This window comes from Conger conger, chromosome 5 (genome assembly GCF_963514075.1).
Source record: "Conger conger chromosome 5, fConCon1.1, whole genome shotgun sequence".
Lineage (NCBI taxonomy): Eukaryota > Metazoa > Chordata > Actinopteri > Anguilliformes > Congridae > Conger > Conger conger.
In genome coordinates this window covers 13,540,955-13,567,046 of record NC_083764.1, presented here as the reverse complement: position 1 = coordinate 13,567,046, position 26,092 = coordinate 13,540,955, and the positions used below count along the sequence as shown (strand labels likewise).

Below are 26,092 nucleotides of genomic sequence, written 5' to 3'. Positions count from 1 at the left end.
AATCCACTGGAGAACTGTGTACGTTTGTGTAACACTTTTCACAGAGTAGAATTGGATTTCTTCTATAAAAATCTATTTATTTTTTTAACCCCCTTTTTATTTTCTTGATCTTAGTTTCACCTCTTTTGACATGGAGATAGGTTTGAAAATGAATTTGTAATCAGTAGCTTACAATTATACACAGCCTGTACACTACAGCTTCTGGCTGTGCAATAAATTACTCTAATGGACTGAGCTTGAATCATTTTCAGTTTTAACATTTCACGGTGTCTGTCTGTGTGTGTGTGTGTGTGTGTTCACATACATGTTTGTGATGCTCTCTGAATGGAGTCCTAATCACTTTTGGAGGGGAAACATTGTGTGCATGAATACATGGCAAGGACAAAACTTCTAAAGGGAAAATGATAGTTTTTGTACTTACTGAGTGAAAAGTACAAATTGAAAGTAACTTTGTATATTTGTATTTCTTAGAAGAGCTAGTTCAACTTATGGCAACAAATACAGTATTTAACATGGGGTGGGGGTGGTGGGTTAAAGCTTGAGAGATTCTCTCAAACTGCCCACACCGCAAGTCTGTCTCCGCTCCCTTGGTAGAGCCTGCCCTCTACTGGTAATTTTCATGACATTATTTTTCTTTCAATTCAATTCAGTTGTTGTCTTTCTATTTACTTCCGGTTCACTGTCTGAGTAATGGCTGCCAATGGTCCGGCAGGCAATACGTGCAATATGCTACAATTCATGAAACTGATTGGACAGTTAAAAGTAAGACATCGTTTAAAATCAAGAATGGAATTATATTAATTGGTGAAGGGTAACCGATTAGCCATGTTCGCAAAATTAACATTTGTTTGCCCTGCTTAGTTAATGCTCAAGTTTGTGAGATAAGTTATCTTACGTTAGCCACATAAGTTAGCCAAGAAGTATGTAACTTATTTGCATAGACTAATGTGTTTTGTCTGTCTTTCACATTGAACTGCATAATGGTATTTCTATTGTTCATCCATGTAGCGCGTACCACGGACAGGCTGGGTGTACAGAAATGTCAAACAACCGGAAAGTGTATCAGATCACATGTACAGAATGTCAATGATGGCTTTCACCATCACAGACCGCAACATCAACAGGGACAGGTTGGCAACTTATTTGCTTGCTTGTTGGCTGTCATATGTTTCACCTGAAGTAATGTGTAACCTCTAAAACAATATTTCCCTTTAAAATGCAGATGCATGAAGTTGGCCTTGGTCCATGATATGGCAGAGTGTATCGTGGGTGATATTGCTCCAGCAGATAACATCAGCAAAGCTGAGAAGCATAGAAGGGAAAAGGTCAGTTATCCAAGCAAACCCACTAAATGCCATGTCATCGTGCTTATATGTATTTTGGAACCAGAATAGAATAGTTGATTTTTTGTGAGATCTTTAAAGCTCTGCTTACTATAGAAATGTCAATAGTCAGTGATAGTACTCTCCTGGACCAAAGCGGGGGTAATTCACAATTTTCTATTTTGAAGGTATTCAGCTTCAACTGAACAGTAAAACAATTTGCAGGTGTGTATTCGTTTGGAATGGATTTTAAGAAAAGTATACATTATCTAATTACTTTTGGATTCTGGTTTTCAATTTTGTATCCATGCACATGATTGAGTTGAATCTGTAATTGCATAAAAATATGCAATTTAAAAATAGGCTATATCATTTTATTGTTGTAATGTTGTCTGTCTCCATTGATGAGAAATAGCTTTTTAAATTTGTAGTATCTAATGTACAGTGTGTTAGGTTGTGCAGTGTGTCCTTCAAGGTAGCCTTATTTTCTAGGAGGCTATGAAGCACCTGACCGGGCTGCTCCAGGAAGGCATGAGGAAAGAAATCTATGACCTGTGGAGCGTGAGTTCATTCGGTCCGGCCAGCTTTCACGAGCCAGTCAAAATCCACCCGATCCTACGTGTTTAATGGCGTATGTTTGCCCTCGGCCCTGCCAGGAATACGAGGAGCAGTCCAGCCCAGAGGCCAAGCTGGTGAAGGAGCTGGATCAGCTGGAGATGATCCTCCAGGCCCACGAGTACGAGCAGCTAGAGCAGACGCCTGGCAGGCTGCAGGAGTTCTTCGACTCCACTCAAGGTTGGCTTCATGGCAGTGTTGTGGGTTTGTGTGTGTCTGGCTTCATGGCAGTGTTGTCTGTGTGTGTGTGTGTGTGTGTGTGTGTGTTTGTGTGCGTGCATGTGTGTGTGTTCATGACAAAGCAATGGAGTTCTAGAACGCTGAATTATAATTTTTAAACAAACATTGACCAGGAGGTTGTGGGTTCAATCCCCAGTGTGATAACCCATGTCAATTTCAATAATTGGTAAGTCTCAACAGAAGTATCAAGAGTAATGGCCCTGTGACGGGAGTGGTGTCCTTGTCTCGGAGGTGTATGTGAAACTGCTGTAGGGTCCAGAAACTAATGTGTAAACCAATTTTGTCAGCCAAGCAGTTCGAACACTAAGATCAATTTTCCTGTCAGAGTTGATCACTCAACCTGAGTTTAAAGAAAGCCAAATAAGCAATAAGAGGAAATCATTATTCAAAAGAATTGAATATGAATAAAATGGAACTTTTTCCTTTACTAACAGGCCGATTCCACCACCCTGAAGTCCTGCAGCTGCTGAAGAGTTTGAATGAGGAGAGAGCTGGTCATATAGCCACAGGGAGTAAGGACAGCCAGACCACAGACAGTCAGTGTGACAGACCGGCTGGCACCTCTTGACCTCCAAACCCATTCTCTCTGTCAGAGAGAGGGCGGCCATTTTTTTTTTTTTTTTTTTTTTCCCGTTCACCAAGTGACCCTTAACTTCCCTGTTTCATAGTGTGGGTTCATTTGGCCAATCTGAGTTACTATTGAGTATAAAAGACCAAATTTAAAAGCTGCTGCAGAATCAGTTGGGTAATATGGAGCTTGTGAGTATGGCAGTTGTGAGTATGTGTTCTACCTCCTTTTACTGTCATTTGTATTTATTTGGGTTCAGCAGCTCCACTGCAGTCCAGTGTTCCTGTTTTTGTATAATGGTTCAAGCAAATAAACCGGTTCCTTCAGTACACACAGCTAGTGTAACCTCTGACCTGCAATGTAACTGTTGTAACTGGCATTATTCTGTAATGTACGAGCACTGTTGAACAGCGAGTTAATAAATCACAACAAGTCCCAATTTAAAATTGGTGTTTTAATAACATATCTGCAGAAAATGCAGTTTGGTATATCCATACAGTGGTATACTCTGTAACCGGGTAGCTAGCTAGAATTTTGTTTATAAAAAACAAAAAAAAACAAAAATGATGTGCTTATATGTAACATCATCAAAGGTCTTAAAGTGAACATTGAAATAAGAGGGACAGTTCTAAGACATTTGCTGATGAAAACATCAATGATGACCAACAATTAAAACCACGGCAAAATGGGTTTAAAACCACTGATAAATAAAAACGCAGATTAGTCAAACACATAATTACATGGACATAAATCAGGTTTGTTGGTTCATCTTCTAGGAATTTTACCAATCGTAGAAATAGGAATGTTAAACAGAGTTCCCTAAACCTCTGCAAAGCTTTATACGAGGAACACGCGCTTGTCATTTGGTAAGAGTTTAGGTCTGGCATGCCGTGTCTTGACTTTCCAGACGGAGGTGAGTGTGGACATGAGATACGGTAAGAGTAATCGTGAACCCACAGTCTCAAGTTTTAAAAGACAAACAGGGTACATTGTATAATCAAGCACTCCTTAAGTTAATCAAATATTTTAGTGTGACACCACAGCACAAGCAAGTTCAAGTATTAGTACAAAACATAAGATTGTTTTCTATTGTAAAGCGACAGCTGAAAAAATGCAGAAAATTGACGAGACTGAGCATATCATAAAAAGTATGCTGGTGTAAATACCTTGTTTATTTCACATAATGAGACGACACAATTGAGTAATATGGCTCCAAAACACTTGGAGAGCATCTGAGGAATGCTTTGGAATGTTTTAGTATTTCATGGACTAGAGACATTGTTATAAACAGCCTGAACATATTCAGTATGTTCATATAACCTTTTGAGAACAAAATGTGATAACCAAACCATTGTAATGTAGGGTACGGTCCTTTTATCAGGACAGATTGTTTCAGAGGCTTGTAGTGTCAAAAAACTTTTATCTTTTTGTTTGCTTCTGGGGGCCTCTGATTCACTTGCTTTCCTCAGTAGACTATGTGGTCCTGGGGCCATAGGGGGCAGTAGAGAGCATAGCACGGAGGAGCGGGTGCGGGGCCTAGCATGTCCGCTCACTGCTGTCCATCAGTCCGCTGCTGCTGGGAGTATCCTGGGCGCTAGCATTCGCAGTGGAGGACAGGACCTCTTCAAAACTGCCTCCACTACCAGTTCCTCCGACCTTGGACTTTTCCAGAAACACAAACACACACACACAGACGCACGGCAAAAGGCAGATTAAATAAAATGTAATTTAATTTTTTCCAGTCCCTCAGCCACAAATGAGGGATCACATGAGTGTTCATGTGATTTATTGGAGAGCTTTGAGCCTGAGGATCATGGGACTATCCCTGGGGAGACGCTCCAGTTGTGCCAGTTAGCAGACATTTCCACTGGACGAATGAGCCATTGGATATGCAAGAAATTATAAGTAGCATCAGCAAAAAAGATAAATATGTATGATTCACATGCCCGAGAACAGCATTCGCAGCAGTACATACATGGAATTGATGATTTTAACACTGCAAAAAGTCTTATGAAGTATTACAGTCTTACATATAGACTATATTACTTTTTTGCTACATAAAACAAAAATATTTAACGATTTGCCAATGGGGTAACAACATTTCACTTCTCAATCAAAAAGTAACTTTAAAAAAGTAAGATTTTCTATTTAAGAGAAAGAAGATAAGATTTTATGTCTCGTTACAAGACAAAAATGCTTAAGACTTTTTTTTGCAGTGAGGAAATAATGGCAATTCTTTGAGTGTTGGCTTTTAAAATTTGTTCAGTACACGGAGAACATAAAAGTGGACTTGAGTGCACACAATACCACCCACCATTTAAAAATATGTTTACCTTTAGGGTCGAAACTGTGTTTTCAACCTTCTCCTCAAATGTCTTGAAACCGGGTGAGTTCCTGTTGGGAAATAAATAAATATTTGTGAATAGACATTATTTGACAGAATAACACATTTTTAATCTTTCCTGTATACTTCTGCTTCTTAAATGACCCTTATTTTCTGTCATCTTTACAGTGTATATTCAAGGGCTCAGAATATAGGCACCACTATGCAGTCTTGTTAGAGCACACTGTGGATAATAGGAACAGGTGGAGCAATGTTTTTTTTCACATGTTAAACTAAATTATATTGGTACAGCCAATAGCATTGCTTGTGTATATTTCTTATAATAAAACAGGAAATGTGACTTTTCACAGAATTTCTTCTGTTCAATGATAAATATATTTTATAGGCAAATAATTACACAGTGAAGCATGTGAGCGTCTTTCAATGAAAGATCCTTCATTTATGATCGGTTTAGTCACGTACGAAGATCATAAATCAAAGGGTAGCTGCCACACCCTCAGGCACACTTGCATGCACAGACACACTCACACACTCAGACACGCAGGTACACACACAGACACACATAGACAGACACAGGCACTCACAGACACACAGACAGATACTCACAGACACACTCAGAGACACGCAGACGCACAGAGACATACACAGACAAACACAGACATGCAGACACACACTCAGACACGCAAGTACACACATACACTCAGAGACACGCAGACACACACACTCACAGACATGCACACACACAGACACGCACAGACACACACAGCTTGTTTACCTCATAGTGGGCATGCTCATTGAATGGCGGATAGAGTATCTGCTCCGTGAGAGCGTGTGGCCAGGTGAGAAAGGGTTAAATCAATAAAACGCCTTTTCATACGAAGCATGCAAAGTGGACAGACACACACTACTCACGACTACAAAACCTCTGTCCTCTGAGCGAGCATGCACTCTTCTGTACCCTCCAGATATCACATGAGCTCCGGTTTACTTGGTTAAAAATACAATTAAATATTTAGCAGTCCAGTGACAATGGTGTGAATTATTGAGGGACTATGGCTGCCAAGTTTGCGTCATGCACATCTTAAGTGTCAGGCAGTATAAAAACACCGTGGCCAATAGACTCACTGCTATCTGAACCTTAGAGGTGTCCAAGCATTGATTATTTTTCTATTGATTCGCAAGACAATTTGCAATTGATAGAAAGCACACTGTTCAGGGTGCACTGATTAAAGCTGAGACTGATAAAAAAAAAAAAGATAAGTATGCAACAAACTAAAATATTGAACATACTATTGAAATTGTCAAAATAAAATCACGGTCATGCTCTCCTGTTTACTGTTATGGTCATGCTGTGGTTACACTGAAACTGATGAAGCAGTACATTCACATTCGCTAACAGGTCCCAGTTTAACTATTCCAAACTTATTTATTTTTAAATGTAGTTTAAGGCATGCCTCTGTATTTAAGTAACCCTTGTAGCTTCCAATTGACTGCGAGGCAAAGATAAGGTAACAGGTTTGGGCATGCACGTTGCACAGAAATGGAGTGTTGCGCATAGCAGAATTAACTGCCGATTAGTTCAATTCAGTTTCAGTGCAACCTTTTCTGACACCTACTTGCTAATGATATCCACATTATAACACAGTCTCTTACCCAATTGAGTTTGATCTTTTGGTGCACAAGGAAAAATGGGGGAAAAGTCAAAGGTTCATTTTGATATCACCTGGACTTATTACAGTCATACTTCATGCAGATTCATTAATCTGTTCTCAACACAACTGCTACTGAATATAAATATCACCTATACAGGTGTTCAAATAAATATGACAACCAGGAATGGCAAGTTAAGCTTGGTGAGTAAACAGAAGTATAGTGCCAGGCATATTTTGAAACTCGTATTTACAGTTCATTTCGAGGTTAGACAGGAAGATAGCTGAACATTCATGATTCATACAGACAGACCTTCCCACCCAGTGTGATCAGAAAGCCTTATTCATACCAGCACAAATTTATATTCAAAGGGAACTTTTAGCTTGCAGCACTGTAACACTGCCTGAATCTTTTCTGGATCAAAGGAAATAATTCAACGTGCATATAGGAAATGCTTCTGTTTCTTTGTGGTGTGATAAAAGTCCTTTGCTGTTATGTTATCAGAAACAGGGAAGGTTACAGTATTTAAAATATACAAATATACAAATATATCACACACATTTAGAGATTTCCCACAATTCTCCCACAACAGATCTCAAACCATACTCCATACCTGGGTTGAAATAGTATTTGTTTTTGGATTCAAATACTTTTTGGTGCATTTGAGCCCTCAAAGCAGATGGGCGGGGTTTAGACTTTTGAGATCATTCAATTTGTTCCAAGACATTAGGCAAGCTCAATCAAATGCTGAGAATTTGAATCCAAAACAAATACAATTTCAACCAAGGTCTGTTGGATCACACACATGCAAATTCAGACAGTCTGAAGGATGACAAAGTTTTTCTGCCCAATAAAAAGTCCACTGTAGGGAATCAGTTTTGAGGTCTCTGAACTGTGCTATTCGTTCAGGAATACATATAAGTAATGTCCATTGGTTTAGTTTTAGTTATTTGTGTCTTTTCATTGGTTACGAACATGGCTGATGTTTATCGCTCTACTTGTGATAGACTGGTAGACTGCAGGTCAGTCAACAGTACTCTAAATCCCAGTCTACATCAAACAGCCGACTTGAGACAAGACAAGCTTGAAATACCAGCTACCAGCAGTTTCAAAACATAGTTTGAGCTGGTCAAACCATCTTGATTATACAGCTGGTCTAACTGGTCAACCAGCTACCAGCTGTTTCAAAACCTAGTTGAGCTGTTTTTTTCAGCAGGTTGACTTTGTTAATCATCTGGCCTATTTCATATTACTTCCTGTTTCTTGTAACCAAACAATACCTGGGTAGGCCTACTGTTAGCAGGTATTGATAACTCTAGTGGATCTGACCAGACCTGATACAGTAGTCCTCTCCTCACTGAACACAATGGGGTCGGGTGGAGGGGGGGAGGAGTTTGTTTCCATGCCAACCCTGTCAGGTTACACTTCCCTTAAACAGCACAGGAAACTCCCGCAGAGAGCAGGGTTTATTTCCACTGCACACATTAGAAGTGGGAAAACAAACAAACACGTGCACACACAGGCGCACACGCAAGCACACAAACAATACCGTACCTTCTTGGATACAGAAGCTCAAGGCCAAACAAGCTGAAGCACATGAAAGCGTTGTTTTGAGCTCAGTCAGATTCTTATTCTGAATTCCTTATCAGCAATCATCATTTTTATTTATTAACATGTACACTCTATTATCTATTACGCTATCATTTATTTGCATGTAAAACTTACACCATCTGCTTATTGTGACAGAGGATTGTGAAGATAAACCTTAAGTTCTGCTTGCTACAGATGAAAAATATGGCTATTAACAACAGCATATGGCCAAAAGCCATACTAATAAGTATCTAATAAGAGGTAGCTTTCAAGCTACAATTCATTCATTCAAAGACATGCATGTTAGGCCACTTGGGGGGGGGGGGGGGGGGGGGGGGGGCATTGCTGCAAAAGAGTCTGCGCGCTCAGTAAACTTACCCTGTATAAATAAAGGTTAATAAATACATACATTTAAAAGTCTCTCTTTTAGTTAGTGCCAGCCACCCCCTCCCTCCCTGTTCTCAGTGAGAGTGAGTGAGCGACTGAGGCAGCAGGGTATTAGAGGTGTAATTCTATAACACCGCGGTCTGTACATGATAGCCCTGCAGGGCCCAGAGTGACCACAGCCAGGCCACCATGGGGGAGAGGGGGAGAGGGGGAGAGGGGGAGATGGAGGCCGGCTGCTAATCCATGCTGATTGTGGCAGGCGCCTCACCAGCCTGACTCTGGTCTAATTCGCGGCCCTTTGAGGCCTGATCCACTCCACCACTCAGTCCCCCTTCCTTACAATCTGCCCAGCCCAAATCTGCTTAATGCATGGAGCCTTATGTAACACAAACACGGCCCTGCATCAGAGTCTGGGTCAACCACACCACAACGGAGAAAGAGAAGAGAGGAGGACTTCCAGACTTCCGGAGCCGCCATCCAGCCAATGACTGACTTAATGGCTGAAAATGCAGAAGACTGTGTTTTTCAGCAAGTGACCCTAAGGGCTTGAGGGCACAGAGAGAGAGGGGGGAGTTTGAGCAAAACAGAGAGAGATAGCGAGAGAGATAGGGAGAGATAGAGAGTGAGAAAGAGGGAGGGGGGAGAGAGAGAGAGAAAGAGGGCATGAGATAGATAGAGACAGAGTGAGAGAGTGAGAGAGAGAGAGTATGAAGTGAAATAACTGGCATAACTGGAGGCCATGTTGGAGGAACATGTCCCACCTCATGTCCCCTAGTCTCCTGCTGATGGCTGTCCCCAGCGTGCTGAAAGCTGCAGTGGTCTTCTGCCCGGCTGTTGATAGCGTTTCTGACGTCTTTTTGTAGCTGATTAGAAAGAAAAACAGTAAAGGCTTAATGGGCACAGAAGTTATATAATCTCTTACATCATCACTACAAACACCATTTAACACTGATTTAATTTAATTGGAGCTTGACATAAACATTATCTTCAAGCAAAAATCTATGCCAATCTGTACCAAGCACACACACACAAACAAGCACATACAAACACTCACACATGCTAAGCAAGCACATTTACTGTAATTGCACCTTGCCACAGTTCACATTACAAGAGCAACACAGGAGAACACATATTCTCTTCCGCCCCTCTTTTCCTCACTGGCAGAATGTCCTTTAGTGTGTTCTCATGTTCGGGAGATAACCTTAAAATATTAATATCTAGAGATCAATGGATTTATGAGTCAGCCACAACGGTGTAGAACATGGATTCAATCAAAACTCTGACTGCAATTCCAAACAGTAAAATGAAGGAATTATTACTTGTCAGTTTGCAATGAATGGGGATTGACCTCATTTGAGGTTTAAAATGCATGCTTTAGTAAAACCACTATATTAAAACGTCCATTATTCCATCCATGACTGTTACATGATGCATGTCCCCTTGTAGAAATATGTGCTTTGAGGAATAGCACAGCAACAGTAGCATTTTTCTTAAAAGCCAAAAAGAGGATCTCATTGATTTTACTCTCAGTTTTCTGGTCTAACAGCCCGTTTGCAGCCTGGCTTTGAGAGAGACAATCTCCAGAGGCGAAAGACAATGCGGCACATGAGGCAGAAGTAAAACTACACCACAAAGCGAAAATGTATGAACATTGCCCTGGTGCCAGCTCTGGTATCTTTGCCTTCTCGGAATGAGGAACATATATCTCAAAGGTAACTGCAGAGCTTGTTATGAGGAAATTATACTATAAGATTATGAAGAAACAACCAGGAACCCTAAAGCCTAGTACTGTCAGCTGCCTTTTGGTCCGAGGAAGTCAAGTTTAGAGATCTGATTTAGAGATAAATATAGTTAACTAAAAAACATTACTTTCACCTCAGAGTATAATTAGCAATGCACCTGTTTTGAGAGACCTGAGGTTTGTGTCAGCAATACTGAGATGAGAAACAAACTGCTGAGTCAGATAATAAGTAATGAAGAACTGTTTCTGAGCACCCTATCTGACACATTTCCTTATATATGGAGTTATTACTGTATTAGTAATAATAACTATACAATTCCTACTGCTATTCATTAATGTTGAACACCCTGCTGAAAAAAACAGCTCAAGCTAGGTTTTGAAACAGCTTGTAGCTGATTGATCAGTTCAGACCAGCTCCCAGTTCAACACGATTTAGCTGGTTGACCAGTTTAGACCAGGTCCCAGCTTTACATGGTTTAACCAGATCAAGCTATGTTTTGAAAAAGCTGGTAACTGATCAGCCAGACAAGGTACAAGCACTAGCTGGTTGACCAGCTCATACCCAGCTAGACTAGCTTTATAACCAGCTCAATTTTCAAGCTGGAAAAGCTGGATTTTCCAGTAGGAACCTTGATCCTGGACTGCCTAAAGTTCAGCATGAAACATATTTATAGCGTTACATATACAGCATATGCAATTAATCAAACAGAAAGCCCCAGAAACTCAAATAACCCAACTCAATTACAGTGAATAATAATCTCTGAGGAAGGAGCGCATGTCCTCTCAATTGTTCAGCACTAGAATAGCAGGAAATAAACATCAGTTTAGTTCAGCTTATGTGACAGGGGCAGTGCACACTAATAATATTTCTGCAAATGTGTCAGATAATTTTCTTCTGTAGACCCTGGGCTATATGTTTTGGCTGTGGGAGGAAACTGGCAGATCCAGAGGAAGCCCACGCAAACATGCAAAGTCAACGCAAAGAGGATACGGGCCAGCTTGGATTAACCCAAAGCCTCCTTCTTATGAGCCAACAGTGCTAACTGCTGTGCTAGCATGCCACCCCACTCTAGGTGTAGGTGTAAGGAGTGGCATCATCCAGTGACTCTAATTTAACATGTTCTCTCTCGTTCTGCAAGTGAGCCAAATTATTGGGCCTTCTTGCAGTCGCCACGACAACGGTGACCCAACACGCAAGCTCGTTCACGCGCGCATATTTGCGCCAAAGATCGGACAGACTGGTAATGTAGTGTAGCTGGGAAGCTGGACGCCCTTGGCCCTAGCTGTTTGCGAACTGACACCATTAGCGCAGTTCACGGCCACAACGGGCCAATTTCCCCGCCGTGCGGCAGTTAGCACGATAGCGCTCGCCCGCCTCGGGAGAAGGCGTGACAGGCGCTCTCCTGCAAATGGAGCGTGAAATGTGGCCATTTACATGAGACAGCATGACACGGTTTCTAAAAAAGCCAGTAATTTGACTGATATTGATGAGGACACCCCGGTCGCACCCTGCCTTGTGAGGAACTCCAGGCCGCTGCTCTCCCATGTCACGGCTCTCTCCTATGTGGCTATTGTGAGCCAGAGCTTTATACTGCCAAAAACCTATTTGTTAACATGGCCCTCCAAAAGCGATGACATCACAGGGCCGACGAGCTTCTAGCTCTCAGGCGGTGAGCGATAGCATCCGTACTGTAGCCTTCGCTCAAATGGCCATGAGTCTAATTTCTTTTGACAGGAGAAAAATACCTCTAGGTATATGTGCATAAGAGCTATTTTTTTCTTCGCTCTTTAGTTTTGAAATGGTTGACATAGCTATTCACCCACAAACAGGAGAAACATGGCTCTTGGCCTTCGAGCAATTATGAACGGCCCATAATAAGAATCCTATTCATATGGAGGAAGGATAAACTGAACTTATTCACAGGGAAATTGAAAATGACCAAATATATGAGTTAAGGTACATGACTGGGACACGCAAGGACGGTAGTTCGATCCCTGGTGTAGCCACATTAAGATCCGCACAGCCTTTGGGCCCTTGAGCAAGGTCCTTAATCCTGCATTGCTCCAGGGGGGACTGTCTCCTGCTTAGTCTAATCAACTGCACGTCGCTCTGGATAAGAGCGTCTGCCAAAATGCCATTAATGTAATTTATGAATAATATATTTTAGTTCAAAACATTTTTGATTTGTTCAAAAAAGACGCATCAGGGTTTTCTTTGACTTTTCAGATACCAGTTTAGGAAAGGCACACATTTTATGAGTATAAGCTAGTATTGTGAAAATGCATATTTCTAATAAGAATTGACTGCACACATGCATATGAATGAATTATAATGACATGTTATGATACTGAAGAACACAAACATATAACATCTTATGAACATCTTATAAAGGCATTAGGAGCACTTAAAGCATTGTGTGAGGAGTGACGGACAGGGATGATGAAGATGATGGTGCTGAAGATAGAAACCAGACTTACGCAGTGGAGGTCTGCATTTCGTACCAACTCTTGTTAATGTTCTGCTTGAGTTCACTTATCGCTGTTATTCCCAGTTTCTGTTTTAGTTCAGCATGTTGTTTCTCTTTGGCAGCCAGGACTTGTCTCAGGGTGGAGATCTCTTCCTCTAACTGTAAGAGAGAACTGTATTTTCACATCTGACCATTTTAATATCCTTCTCTTTGCCTGATCTTGAATGAGGTAGACAGGGTTGCCTAGCAGCCAAGCTACAGAATTTGACCACGTTGCTTTCTGTCTGCATTATCTAGTGAAGTGGCTCATCTATTAAACCTTTCCTAATGGACTACTGAGTATACCAGGCCAAAGGTCAATGAACTCACTGTGAACTGTATCTGAATGTTGCGACAACGACTTAGCAAATCACATCGCTGCGATGGGTGTCTGGCAGGGCATCAAACAGCTGTGCACCCTGTTCTGAGATAAGCTAACGGTTCCTCTGCGCAGCCTTCTCGACTCAATAACCAAACGCCAACAAGCCCCCATTTGCATCACACAATATGCAAAGCGGTGATTAAGCTGAGTGCCACAATTTGCATCTGCTCCACTTTTCAGTTATGCAAATAACTTTTCCAATCATAATGACTCCATGCTGCTTTCCAAAAGTCTCTGTGTCCAAAAAAAACCAAGAAAACATAACAGTTAACCCTTTCAGTCCCAAGCCCAATATGAAGTGGCTCTAACCAAACCACAAGGGGCTTTGGTTTTGGTCGGGAAAATTGAGAAAGTTGAGAATATTTACTGGGGCTCAAAACACTATTATAGCAGTTGTTTTGATTGGTTGAATGGGAGTTCCGTATGGGACTGAGAGGGTTAAAGAGCAGTTTAAAAGTAAGAACAGTGACTACCTTTACTAGTTCTGTTTGAATTTCTTCTCTCTCTTCCTCAGAGACACTGTTGTTGAGGTCCACCTCTGACACCATCTCTTCATCCACTTCCTCCAGTGGTTCTGTCTCCAGCAGACCTGTGGGTATGAGCAGCACAGCAACAATGCCAAGCAGGTGAAGAAGATGAGCAATCCTTTCTGACCAATTGTGCTAAGAAACTATTTTTCAAGGCTACTTTTCCTACAGTCCCCTGTTTTACATTAAGAAAACATAAACATACATTCGACCTAAACCAGGAACTGATAAACCTCCAAACCTGTACTTTTATTGGAAGGGTCCCGGGATCTGTTGCCATGGCATCAAGGCTCAGAGGCTATATTGGCTGTAAAATATGAGGCTTCAACGCTCATCACCGTGTCAACTGCAATATTCCAGGCATGACCTTTAAAGCGCTTTTAAAAACGGCCTTTTGTGTCATAGGAGTGAAATTATCCACTTATTTCAACCTCAAGTCTGGGAACGGAGGTGTATTTTTGCACATCTATAATAAAAGGATTCATCAAAGGAACAACGCAGCGGCAAAGCATAGAGACAGTATGTTTAAGAGCACCTAATGGAGCATGCTGGCTGGAATTGTACCCCAAGCTTGGCTTAAACGATGGATATTGCAAGATGAGGACAATGTTATTGAGTTGGTTTCCAAACGCATAATGCACTGAAGAATTGTATATGAAATTAAAAGTGAGTGGGTTTCATAGCAGTTTATCACAGCAGTGTGCGCTGGTGTATTAAAAAGGGATTTAAATACAAGATCAGTATCACAGACACCATATCCCCAGGACACTCAGAACAGGTGGTTGTGATATCAGCCAATGGAATCAGAAGTGGAAAAACTGTTTTCCATTCCGTCTTCAAAACCAGATTATCTGATTTCAATCTCAAGCGCCTCTCCATAAAATCTGCTATTTTGTGGAGCCAACCAGCTCTTGCAGTGGATGAAAGTGATAGGTGGGCCAATGTATTAACCCAGAAAACACAAAATGTTGTCACAATGTTACTGTAATGTTTTGTGAATGTTATAACATTACCCCAACATGGCAGCAACATTGTGAGAACGCTCTGTGTTAGCTGGGTTACGCTTTACCCCATGGTGAATATGACACCTTGCAGTCTGATCAGGTTCATCAAGTGCAAACTTAATGAATACATCTTGAGTTCACATTTCCACAGTTTTGTGAATGACTAAAAATAACATTACATTAATCATGAATTAAAATTAGTAACAATAGGCATTTTTAACATTTTTAAAATCTATGATCCAGTTTTGGAAACTTCATATTGTGGTCTCCCTGACAAGTGATCTTAGCCAATGGCCAAAGGCCTAAAGCAGAAGAAAGCTAAAAAGAACCTTTAGATAAATGAAGCAACAAAAGGCAAAGGAAATAATATATTATCATGGATGTACACATCATGCTAGGGTTGCCATGTGGCCTGGTGAGTCACATGCATGGAAAGAGGATTCAGAACCTCCTCATCAATTATTTAAAAAGAATGTTTGAAACATACACAAAAAAAAAAAATTAAAAAAACATATTACAACCTATTACACTATTACTACATCCCTGTATGTGATGTATTTTTGTTTTGCTCCTAAGCATCGACAAATGCATATTCACTAGCGTTTCATTCTCTCCACCCTCTGTTACTAATCAACCACCTGTTTGCAAACACAGCATGAAATCACAAAGCCAGGCTGAAAGGAGTCAGTCATTGCTGCGATAAAATCAGCATCTGGTTGGACACAGATTTGGAACACTCTGGAGGCTGCAGTCACGTTTTGGGTTTGGGACTACAGGTTGGAGTCCACACAGGGCTACAGCCAGTACTGCGAACCTGTGCGTTCCCTATTCTCGCTGTGAAAATGTCCTATTCAGACAGTGAAGCTACACATGGAAGCACACCGGCTGTGTTACGACCTGCAACAAAATCTATATCTGTCGCACACAATCAGTGAAAATGACATTTGATACTGAAGAAAGCATGATTATACATTCCAATCAACTTTGGAGATGAATACTTCCCATTGACTGAATCACTATTGATAACAAAGGAAATAATTGCACTGCCAACCTTCAGCGTTCTAAAGGTTATGAAAAAAAATACTTAACACGGAAAGAACCGGTCTCGCCAACTATTCGAAAGCACTGAAGCATAAAACCACTGCAACACCGGACAAGGACACTGAAACAAAAGCAGATGCTTTCTGAAGATATGACAGAGATCCCTCTCTCGTTTCTGCTGCCTTTTTCGAATCAGCAGCTGATTAGACTGGCGTGGTGCTGGGACATGTGACACCATTTTAGCAGATAACACAATCCCTGGCAGTGTCCGCCGGGAGCCTGGAGCAGGACTGGAGCTCTGTGAGCACCCGCTGTGGTGCTTCATTCTCTTAAGATGGCAGATATAGTCTTGTAATGAGACTTAAAATCATATATTTTTTTCTCTCAACTAGAAAATATTACCCGGCTTTAAGTTGCGGCTTGCTTGACAAGTGAAATTTTCTTACACAACTGGAAAATCCTGAAATCCAAACTGTCTCTCCTTATTGCCAATATTTGTGTCTTATTTAGCAAAGATTTGATTTTAAGACTTGATGACTTCTTTTTTGGGTTTTTTCTGTGTACTTCAGGACGGGAGAGAAACCAATACTTTTAACCAATCTTAGCATCTGTTTTTTTTTAAATGCTGAAAGGTCTAGGTAGAAATACTTAAAACTACTTAAATATTTGAATTACTGAGTTGCTACATCAAATGGGTCTTAATGGTACCTGCAGGTTTAAAGCTCCGGTTCAAACAAATGTTTTTCAAAGGTTTCATACATTATTCACTATTCAGTTTTTGCCATTTAATTTACTTCCAGTCAGAAGCAGACACTCCAAAAGCCTACTCATTCACATTTACCAGACCAATTAAGTAGTCAGTTGCAATGAAACAGTTCTAGTAATAATTCTGTAAGTTCTGATCTCATCACCTCAGGTGCACAGTTTCGATTGTCGGACCTGTCATGATGTCAGAGGACAGTAACGACCACTCAAACCTCAGAAAACAGGCGGCTCTCAGGAACATGGTGCACCATTCAGACTGTTATGACATGAAGGGCTTTAAGGTAAGACAGCATTTAGTGTTTCCTCACACCAAAGGCAAGAACATAAGGAAGTAGGCAATGCAAAGCCCTTGCAAATTCAAATATAAAGTAGCTTTTGTTTGCATACCCATAATGCTCCACAAACAGATCTTGTTCCAACTGCTGATAGGGGAGCAGGGTGCAAAGGGGTTAGGTCCTGTGCTTTTTTGGTATCTGATTAGCAAGCTAGAAAGTTAGAGGTCTATTCAAAGACAGAAGCAGAGACCTATAATGCCAATTTATTCTTCTTCAAACGCTACTGAGCAACTGCCTCTTTATGGGTAACACTTCACTGTAATTATGTTGCTAAGCAACTTAACATGTAGACAGCCCGTTATCACACTTGTTTCATCCCTTGTTGCCATGTAAGCCTTTTGTCTTTTGCACTATACTCACACACTGCTATAATTCAATATCCAACCAATACTATCATACAATTTCCTGCCCTGCCCCTGACACTCCAACTACAAAGCAAGGGAGCGTTTTTTTCTGTCACATAACATTTTGAGTTGTAGATTAGCTTGCCACTTTCAGATTTTATGGTCTGTGTATTTGCCAAACCCAACCCAGTGACACATTTTAATTGTCATTTGACATTACTGTTTTCAATAGCAAACATACTGATTGTTCCTCTTTTGCATGCTGTTTTGCATTGACTCTCATAGCTCTCCCACAGAGCAGCAATAGTAAACATGGGATTTGGGATATTTATGATATTACCATAAAATATTCTCGCAATTAATATGGACATCCCTCCAAAAGAAGAAGCAAATGGGACAGGTTAACTCATGAACCCCAAAAATGTTTTAACTGCCATGTGTTGCCTGTGACGTCAACAGTTGAATTAATCATAGTGTTTTGCAGTGGAGCAAATTATTATTTTGGTTCGTACCAGTCAATTATTGACAGCGTGAGATCATTCCGCCAGTTTCAGTTCAGCCTCACTCTCCCAAAACATGAGCAGAACATTTTCGACATCTCTTTCGATTCTGGGGAATTCTCAAGGGACTTTTGGGCATTCCGAAGCCACTTCCTTCGGCCTGGTCACCTGAATGTCACATTCCCACTGCCTCACATGACCCCTTCCCCCAACCCCCTTTAAGACCGTTATTTATAACTGGCTGCAGACAGACAGAAGAGCTCTTCTAGTCAAAACACAACAGGGACCAAGACACAGCTAATAGCCATCGGCTGGAGAGGCAGTAGCAAATATAGTGCGCCATCTTCATATTCACTTTGTATCATATTTGTTTTGTTTTCTTCCATTTTGTGCCACTTTAGAAAAGACTCCCCGCCGCATATAATGTCTGGGTCAACATGTCTGGCACGGTCTGAAGGCGGTCGTGGACTCACCGATGTTATCCTTAAAGTGGAAATTTCCCCCAGGGCTGTGGTGGGGACCACTGAGCCAAGTGCTAATCACAGCCAAGCCAGCGGGGGAGCTGTAAGACACATTACCCACCTTTTCTGTTTCCACAATGTGACCGTTGCTTCCTTAAATAGCACAGCACTGAAAGGGCACTGTTCACATCGAGCGCATCAACGTCACCATTGTGGCTCCATCGCACCAACATTCTAAACCACTTGTAGCCACTGATTGCATTTGTTTCCCATCAAAAATAACTTAAATGCAATTACGTCTCTTTTGGCAGTAGGATGCCAAAAACAAACCATCGGAGATCAACAAAAGTACTGCAGCTTGTCTCTCTAACTGTACCAAAGACTATATCTATGTTTAGTATAGAACATAAGGGATCTTAAACAAAGTCCTGCAGTAATGCATGAACCAACACAGGCCCCATCCCCACCTTTTTGAACACTAACTCAAGAACAAAGAGTTAAAACCTTAAGCTCCTGTATAATAGTTCAAGTCCGGGCAAAGCCAAGCACAGCTTTCAGCTTCAGCAACAGCTTCAGAGACAGAGAATATAAGCAGTCACGTGACGAACCGATTGCTTTATAGCCAGAGCTAGCACTGGCTATTGCAAAGCCATCAGCCCAGAAACCCGTTAAAACAATCTGCTATCATTAGTCTGCATCAGTTCTCCAAAATGTGATTTGGCAAAAGAGTTGACTCATCATGTTTGTTAGTGCTTAGACCATCTGATCCAGAATTGCTACATGGTAAGCAAGTAAATGCAATGGGGAAAAGGTATACGAGTTAGCATGTTTTCCTACATGCATTGAAGTCTGAACACGCCACGATAATTTCATGCCCTGACAAAGTACTACCCTCTCTCTCTCTCACTCCAAAGACACAAAATTACCTCAGTCACTACCATCATGAAAATGTGATTTCAAACAAACACACCAAACTATATGAAGACAGCAATGGTATTTCCTCAGTGGTATACTGTCAATCCTGAGTGTTATGTAACAATATATTTTTTAGATACATGTTTAAGTATGGGCGGCACGAATGGTGCAGTGGGTAGCACTGCCGCCTCACAGCAAGGAGGTCCTGGGTTCGAATCCCCGTCGGCCGGGGCCTCTCTGTGCGGAGTTTGCATGTTCTCCCCGTGTCTGCGTGGGTTTCCTCCGGGTACTCCGGTTTCCTCCCACAGTCCAAAGACATGCATGTTAGGCTGATTGGAGAGTCTAAATTGCCTGTAGGTGTGAGTGTGTGAGTGTGTGAGTGAATGGTGCGTGTGCCCTGCGATGGACTGGCGACCCGTCCAGGGTGTATTCCTGCCTTTCGCCCAATGCATGCTGGGATAGGCTCCAGCCCCCCTGCGACCCTGTTCAGGATAAGTGGGTTCAGATAATGGATGGATGGATGTTTAAGTATGTCATGTTTACTGTGTTTTGGCATGCTTACCAGAATGGGTAGGGTGGATGTGTTAACATCCAACACGTATGCTAGCTGCAAATTGCCTCTACGTCCTTGGTGACAGTCATCACATATACACGGTTCTCCAGTCGCGTGAGTATGAATTAGAGCCCAGGCGGCAAAATAAATGTGGAAGTGTGTCTACTGACAATATCCTGTTTCAATGCTCATTATTCTGCCTCCATTGCTGTTCAGCTGGCCAACCCTGCAGAAGAGTGCAGTTACACAATCTTCCACTGCAGTATACTCCTCCTGGGTAATCAGACTAGTCTTAACTGAATTACGAACAGCCTTTTGCCATTTGCTAAATGGAATTAACCCTTTAAGGTGTGAGATCACTAATATATTATAAGTGATTGGAATGTTCTTAACTCAACACTGTAATGCTGATGTGACAATCACTACTGATTGAAAGCAATGGTTCTAGAACACTTTTTGAGACATTCTAACATTCCAAAAAAACCCTAGTCCTCAAAGATGTGAGCCCTGGTGTAAAATTCAGCTATGACCAGCTTGAAATACCAGCTACCAGTTATTTCAAAACATAGCTTGAGCTGGTCAGACCACATTGAGTATCGAGCTGGTCTAACTGGTCAACCAGCTACCAGCTGTTTCAAAACCTAGCTTTAGTGAAAAAAAAAAAAAAAAAAAAAAAAAGTATCAGCAGGGAGTTAAATCAGAGTTCATTTTAGGTAACTCACTCTGTAATAATGTCCGATATTTTTACAGGCATCATCCATGTAATTTTAGATGTGGTTGCTGTGTGCAGAAAGCTTGTAGATATACACTTAAAGTATGCAGCAAGATTTGCTTCTTCCTGCTGTTGAAGGGTTGCCAGAAATACTTGGAAACTCGTTTGACTACTAACATGATGAGAATACCTCAGGTCACAAGATTTGAGAATAATTAAGTCCACTCACAAGCCTACATGTCAAATGAATCAGCCAGTCTGAATAGATGCACTTAACGGTTCAAGCACATATAGGGCATCATGAACGACAGGTCCGCCCATTTTAAAGAGGTGTGTGTGTGTGCGTGTGAGAGAGAGAGAGAAATGGAAGGTGTTTAAAAGAGAATCACTTTTCATCACACAATAGGAATTTGAGCAAAAGTGAAATGTCACACAAACATACCTGTTTTGAGACGACCCCCTTCTTCATTTTGGCAAGCAAGAGAAAGCAGAAATTACAATATAATGCCTGGATGAAACTGAAGATGATGAATAACTATGTTTTTATGGCAGTAGGTTTTGGAAGATAGCATTTCACGAGGGATAAAAAGGCTAAAAAGCATGACTTATGCTGAATATTTGTGGGTTTTATAGGCATAATGGTGTGTGCTCAAAAAGGCCCAAATCACCAAATTAACCCTTTCAAGAATGGTTGCACTTCAGGTCTTTACTGACTACCGAAATATTGAAAAACAGACATAACTCCTTATATTTCATAAACAAAGTCACACTGAAGGTAATTAATACATTTGTACATACATTACAGGAAAGGGGAAACACATCATCCAAGGGCATCATGCAGGTTAATGGGTTAATTACTAAAAGCAAAAAAATACTAAAATTCATGTCTCAATTCTAGGGACTTGGGATAATAGACAGGCCTATTACTGATCACAAACAGACCTGCAGTAATGTACATTAGCAGGGAACAAGGGCTAAACAATCTAAATCGGTGTGGATTTCTCTCTGCACAGCCAACTCATCACTCCGTAGTCTTACCCCATTCCCCTGTACTCTCGCTCAAAATACTAGAGTACAGTTCTGTTCCGTTTGTTTTCCCAATGACAGAGGAGTAAGAGACAGAAGAGCACGTTACACACACTGGGTTTGTTTACACAGGACAAAAGCAGGCAGTTTAATAGGATCTAGTAACTTCACAGTACTGTTGTCGGGTACAAGGTCTTTATCTGAACACAGCTGGAATTCCTAGCACTTATGGACACAAAAAGTAGCATTTCATCAAACTACAGCACCTGTAGCCTATCGCTTTTACAGAGAACAAAGAACAAAACGTTCCGTTGAAAAATGCCACAAGAGTCAAGAAGGCCAAACTTTTTTTTGTTGAATACCTAAGGTCACAAGATTTCAATTATTTTGGGTCAGGTGGTCACGTGAGGAACAAAGAAATATGTGGCCTCGAGCGAGTCATATGGTTCCATTGAACGGGAAACAGAGAACAAATCTGCTTCCAATGTAAAGCTATTCTTCATGGTTAGCCTACATAACTGCAGGAAACTTTATCATACAGTAGACGCGCTTCGCGGAGCAGCGCTACTGGCCCGAAATAAACATCTAATGAGACTGTCTTATGAATCTGCACAACATGCATTTAAATCGCAATGGATCTTAACACAAAACTACTTCTTCAGGCATAAACAAATGAAAATGAGTTCGGAGAATCATTAGCGACTTCTGAGCTGTGTCGAATTAATCATATTCTGGTTATACGTTGCTAAAATTATATCGATGGATTTACAGCAAAAGCAGAAGGAATGTATTGCATCTTATAACACAAGTGGCATGTCATAATATTTAAAAATACATCGTTCCATAAATTCATTCAATACCGTGCTCCTCTTCGTATATAATATCCAGCAATTTAGCTCAAGTTTCGATTTCAGAAGAAACCTTAGTCTAGTATGCAAGTTGTCTCACCCTGTTGCCTGGTTTCCATTTCAGCTGTCTTGTCCAAATTTGCAGGTCCAGTTATTTGTAAAACAAAAATGTGACGTTGCTATAGGCTATTGTATAATTATTGTTGCCAGCCCTTTACTATCTGCGAGCTCTTCAACTGTCCCTCACGACCCGTGTTTACTCCGAGTTCCTCCGCTGTCACTCACAACACCGCCCCTATGGGCGGAGCGTCTGCGTGTCTGTAACCGCATAGCCAATGAACGAACTGCCAATTTCCTAATACTATAAAAGTATCGAAACTTTCATTATTGTTCCTGTTTTGAGAAGTCTATTTTGTCTCTGCTATCTTTGGTTAATAATATTTGGCAATTGGAATTATTATTTAATGTTTTTTTTCAAGCATTAATAGAGTAAATAGAATAAATAGAAATAGAAAAAAAAACTTTTTACGGATGAATCAATCAACGTTTGATATCAGACTGTAAGTCACCATTAAATTAATTATTTAGTTTCATATGAAATGCACGCCTATGTATAGCAGTATCATACGTTGAATAAATTAATTTGTTTCATGCTAGTCTAAGACTTCATTTAATTCAGGTTCCTATTTTCCAATGTAGTGAAGTGAACATGACAGTGTATTAGATTATAGTACAGCTTGCAGATGCACAACAGTGCCCTCTGTTGGGAATTCATTAATACAACAACCAATGCGTCCTTCCATGTTACCTTCTTGGGGTAAACACCACAAATTTGGATAATAATGGATGAAATAAGATTTGTCGGCAAATCTGCTAAATTAAAAGCCACCGGGTACTTGATTCACTGCGTACATTTTTTTGCAGACTTTCTCTGAATTAGTATGAGAAAGAACATTGCTTTAATTCTAGAATTAGAATTGAAACAATATTTCACCTGTCTTTAATGGTCTTATAGAACAATCAGCACTATATACGTGAAAGTCCAACAAAATGTATTGCTGAGAGATTTTCCAGTGCTTGTCTGGTACTGTCAGTAATGTATCCCTTGTGTAGAAATATGGGAAAACAAATGTTGTTTTTGTAGACTAATTCATTTATTTCTTACATAAACACAACAATAATGAGTCACACGGTAATTTAATGAACAATAATCTAGCTCATATGCCAATGGTCAGGACAGAGGAAGGAGCACTGTGCTCATTGAATTGTCAGGAACAGGACTATAAGTAAAGCAAATTAATATATTGGACTTAGCATTACATAGTTCAGACAGGAAAGTGGTAGTTATTTCATTTATCTCAATTACTGATTGCTGTTTTCTGGGAGAACTGTCAAATACTATTCTGTCCTGCACTGAACCTTTTGCTCACTTGGACAGTAAATCGTTTTTTTAATGTTAATTGATAAACAAATTTGCCTGCTTGTCAGTATTCTACTGAAGCCCAGCTTCTCAAAATGTATGGTTTATTTAATTATATTTTATTTACAGTATATATGCAATAAAGGTAATATTCAACAATTGAAAATCTTAGCTCTTTGTAGTTTCTACTTTTTAGCAGTCACTTGAGTTTAGGGCTATATTGAATTAGACATCTTCCTCAAATGAGATTTGCAGTGGATCAGTATCGCTTGGTCACATATTAGTCTCGCCACCCTAGTTATTGCCAAGTGTCAGGAGCTCGCCTATCAGCAAGCTCTGCTCCTCCTTTCATCAAATTATTTTCTGGCAGTCTTGTTGTGGAATTGTGAAATACTAGGAAACAGTTACACTAGAGACAAGTAAATCTCGGGGTAACACATAACAGGCAATTTCAGAAAAGACCACTATTCTAAACACGGTTGGTTTATATTTTGTTGGACATTTATTTTATGCAAATAAAGAAAGGGTCATTTGAGCTGGAGCTAGAGAGTAATATCTCAAAGAATAACAATTAATTGTCACTAGCAACTGTAAACGTAACAAAAAAAAAATAACATAAAAAAATGAATGCGATAGCATGTATCCACAATGAAACAATTTGCTTTGTTGCAGGGACGCTTCGGCAAATATTTTGTTTTTGAAGTTACTACCCCCTCTATTGTACAAATGTGGTTATTGCATCCATTTGCCTCAGAAAAAACATTGTTTTTCTTCCAGTGTACCCGTATCTGACAAATCTTGCGGAGCCTAAGAAAAAGCCACAAATTGTGTAGCGGTGTCATTTATACTGTCTTCACTCACCATTGATTATTATTTTAGGCTAAGATAATTGTCATAATGTAGCTTATAGGTACAGTAAGAATAATGTAACTATAGGTACATAAACACTACAGGTAGATCCAGATAAAAAATCTTGAATACGATATCTCCAGCATAGACAAACAATAAACAATGAAATGTAGGTAGGCGTCATAATGTAATTCAATATATGTATATTAAATTATGAATATATGAATAAATGAATAAATGTAACACAGATTGAACTCTCCCTCTGCCTCCAGCTTGAAATAAAATGATTTGAAATAAGGCTGTGATTACACCTCACCCAGACACAGAGAACGTCCCTGTGTTAACCAATTCCCCCGTGATGGATTGTCTGTTTTGTTTTGATTTACATACACCGCCAGCCTTTTTTGACTGAGCGAATATTTGTCCTTGGGATTAAACTGTGTTTGAAGGCATATATTCATGATAGCAGAGACTGTTTTTCTGTCCAAACCACTGTCAGCGTTTGTAGTGTGGCAAGTTCAGAGCTGTCCTTGAACCGTGACGGATGGCTTCTGTCAACAGGACGTTCGCATCGATCGGGACCAGATACACTCAGATACACTTGCGATGTGGCAAGCTGGCACTTCCCTCTTGTTGAAATTTCTTCACCGATAATTGTTGTTGCCTGACTAGCAAGAAGTAGACCAGCAATTCTAATGAAAAAACTGCAATCTGTTTTCTTTAACCGTGACATAGTACTGTGTAGCGGATTAAATAGCTACATGGAGCACGAAGGTAAGGACCTGGCTCTGCTATATGTAGTTGACTCAGGTTATTGTCTCTGGAAACTTTTTGGGATGAATTCAGATATTGCACACATATCCTCGTGGTTCCTGAGGGGAGAGAGGGTCTCAACAAATGTATGTTTTACAGACGTTCTCTCTCCCATTTTATATTGAAAACTGAGTATTTAATCATTTGTTTTTGCTAATCTCTTAGATTAGAGCTTGTCTAAACACACGATAAAGCCACTAACTGCAGACAAAGAAAAGCTCACACGCAGCTCCACACACACACACACACACACACACACACACACACACACACACACACACACACACACACACACACACACACACACTCCCAAACGCATGCCCACGGACACAAACACACGGTGTTACCACACTGGCACGCTGCATAACATTCATTTTGCATCGCCATGGCGACAGGCAGTGATGTCATGAAGTCCGTGTGGACTGTGCCCTGCCTCATGCCACAGCAGCTGAGGGCTCCATCTACTCCTCGGCCCAGAGTGACATCATCAGCAAGTTCAGCTGCTCCAGCGTCAGGCAGCAGCGAAACAGACTTCAACCACAGATCACATGACCAGAGAATCCATTTGCCCACAGCAGACAAGGGAGATGTTAATAAAGGTGCCATGTCACATAGACGGCACTTGGGACTAAA

At 40.7% G+C, this 26,092-nt stretch overlaps 2 protein-coding genes across 3 annotated transcripts; one reads left to right on the top strand and one right to left on the bottom strand.

Moving 5' to 3' along the window:
* Positions 1 to 641: 641 nt before the first annotated feature.
* On the top strand, positions 642 to 3,191 carry hddc2 (HD domain containing 2). Its single transcript, XM_061243004.1, has 6 exons — positions 642 to 762; positions 1,009 to 1,130; positions 1,223 to 1,325; positions 1,815 to 1,883; positions 1,979 to 2,117; positions 2,612 to 3,191. Exons 1-6 carry the CDS (start codon positions 691 to 693, stop codon positions 2,743 to 2,745), a joined length of 639 nt encoding a protein of 212 aa, XP_061098988.1. The 5' UTR covers positions 642 to 690; the 3' UTR covers positions 2,746 to 3,191.
* Positions 3,185 to 22,644, bottom strand: tpd52l1 (tpd52 like 1). 2 transcript variants are annotated; one of them, XM_061243005.1, is made up of 8 exons: positions 22,478 to 22,644; positions 13,820 to 13,935; positions 12,936 to 13,084; positions 9,478 to 9,579; positions 6,743 to 6,757; positions 5,865 to 5,903; positions 5,079 to 5,139; positions 3,185 to 4,407 (listed from the first exon to the last, which is right to left on the bottom strand). In XM_061243005.1, the coding sequence occupies exons 1-8, from the start codon at positions 22,494 to 22,496 to the stop codon at positions 4,282 to 4,284; spliced, it is 627 nt and encodes a 208-aa protein (XP_061098989.1). In that variant the 5' UTR covers positions 22,497 to 22,644; the 3' UTR covers positions 3,185 to 4,281. The 2 variants fall into 2 exon arrangements, with proteins under 2 accessions (XP_061098989.1, XP_061098990.1); XM_061243006.1 differs by lacking the exons at positions 5,865 to 5,903; positions 6,743 to 6,757.
* Between the last annotated feature and the right edge of the window lie 3,448 nt (positions 22,645 to 26,092).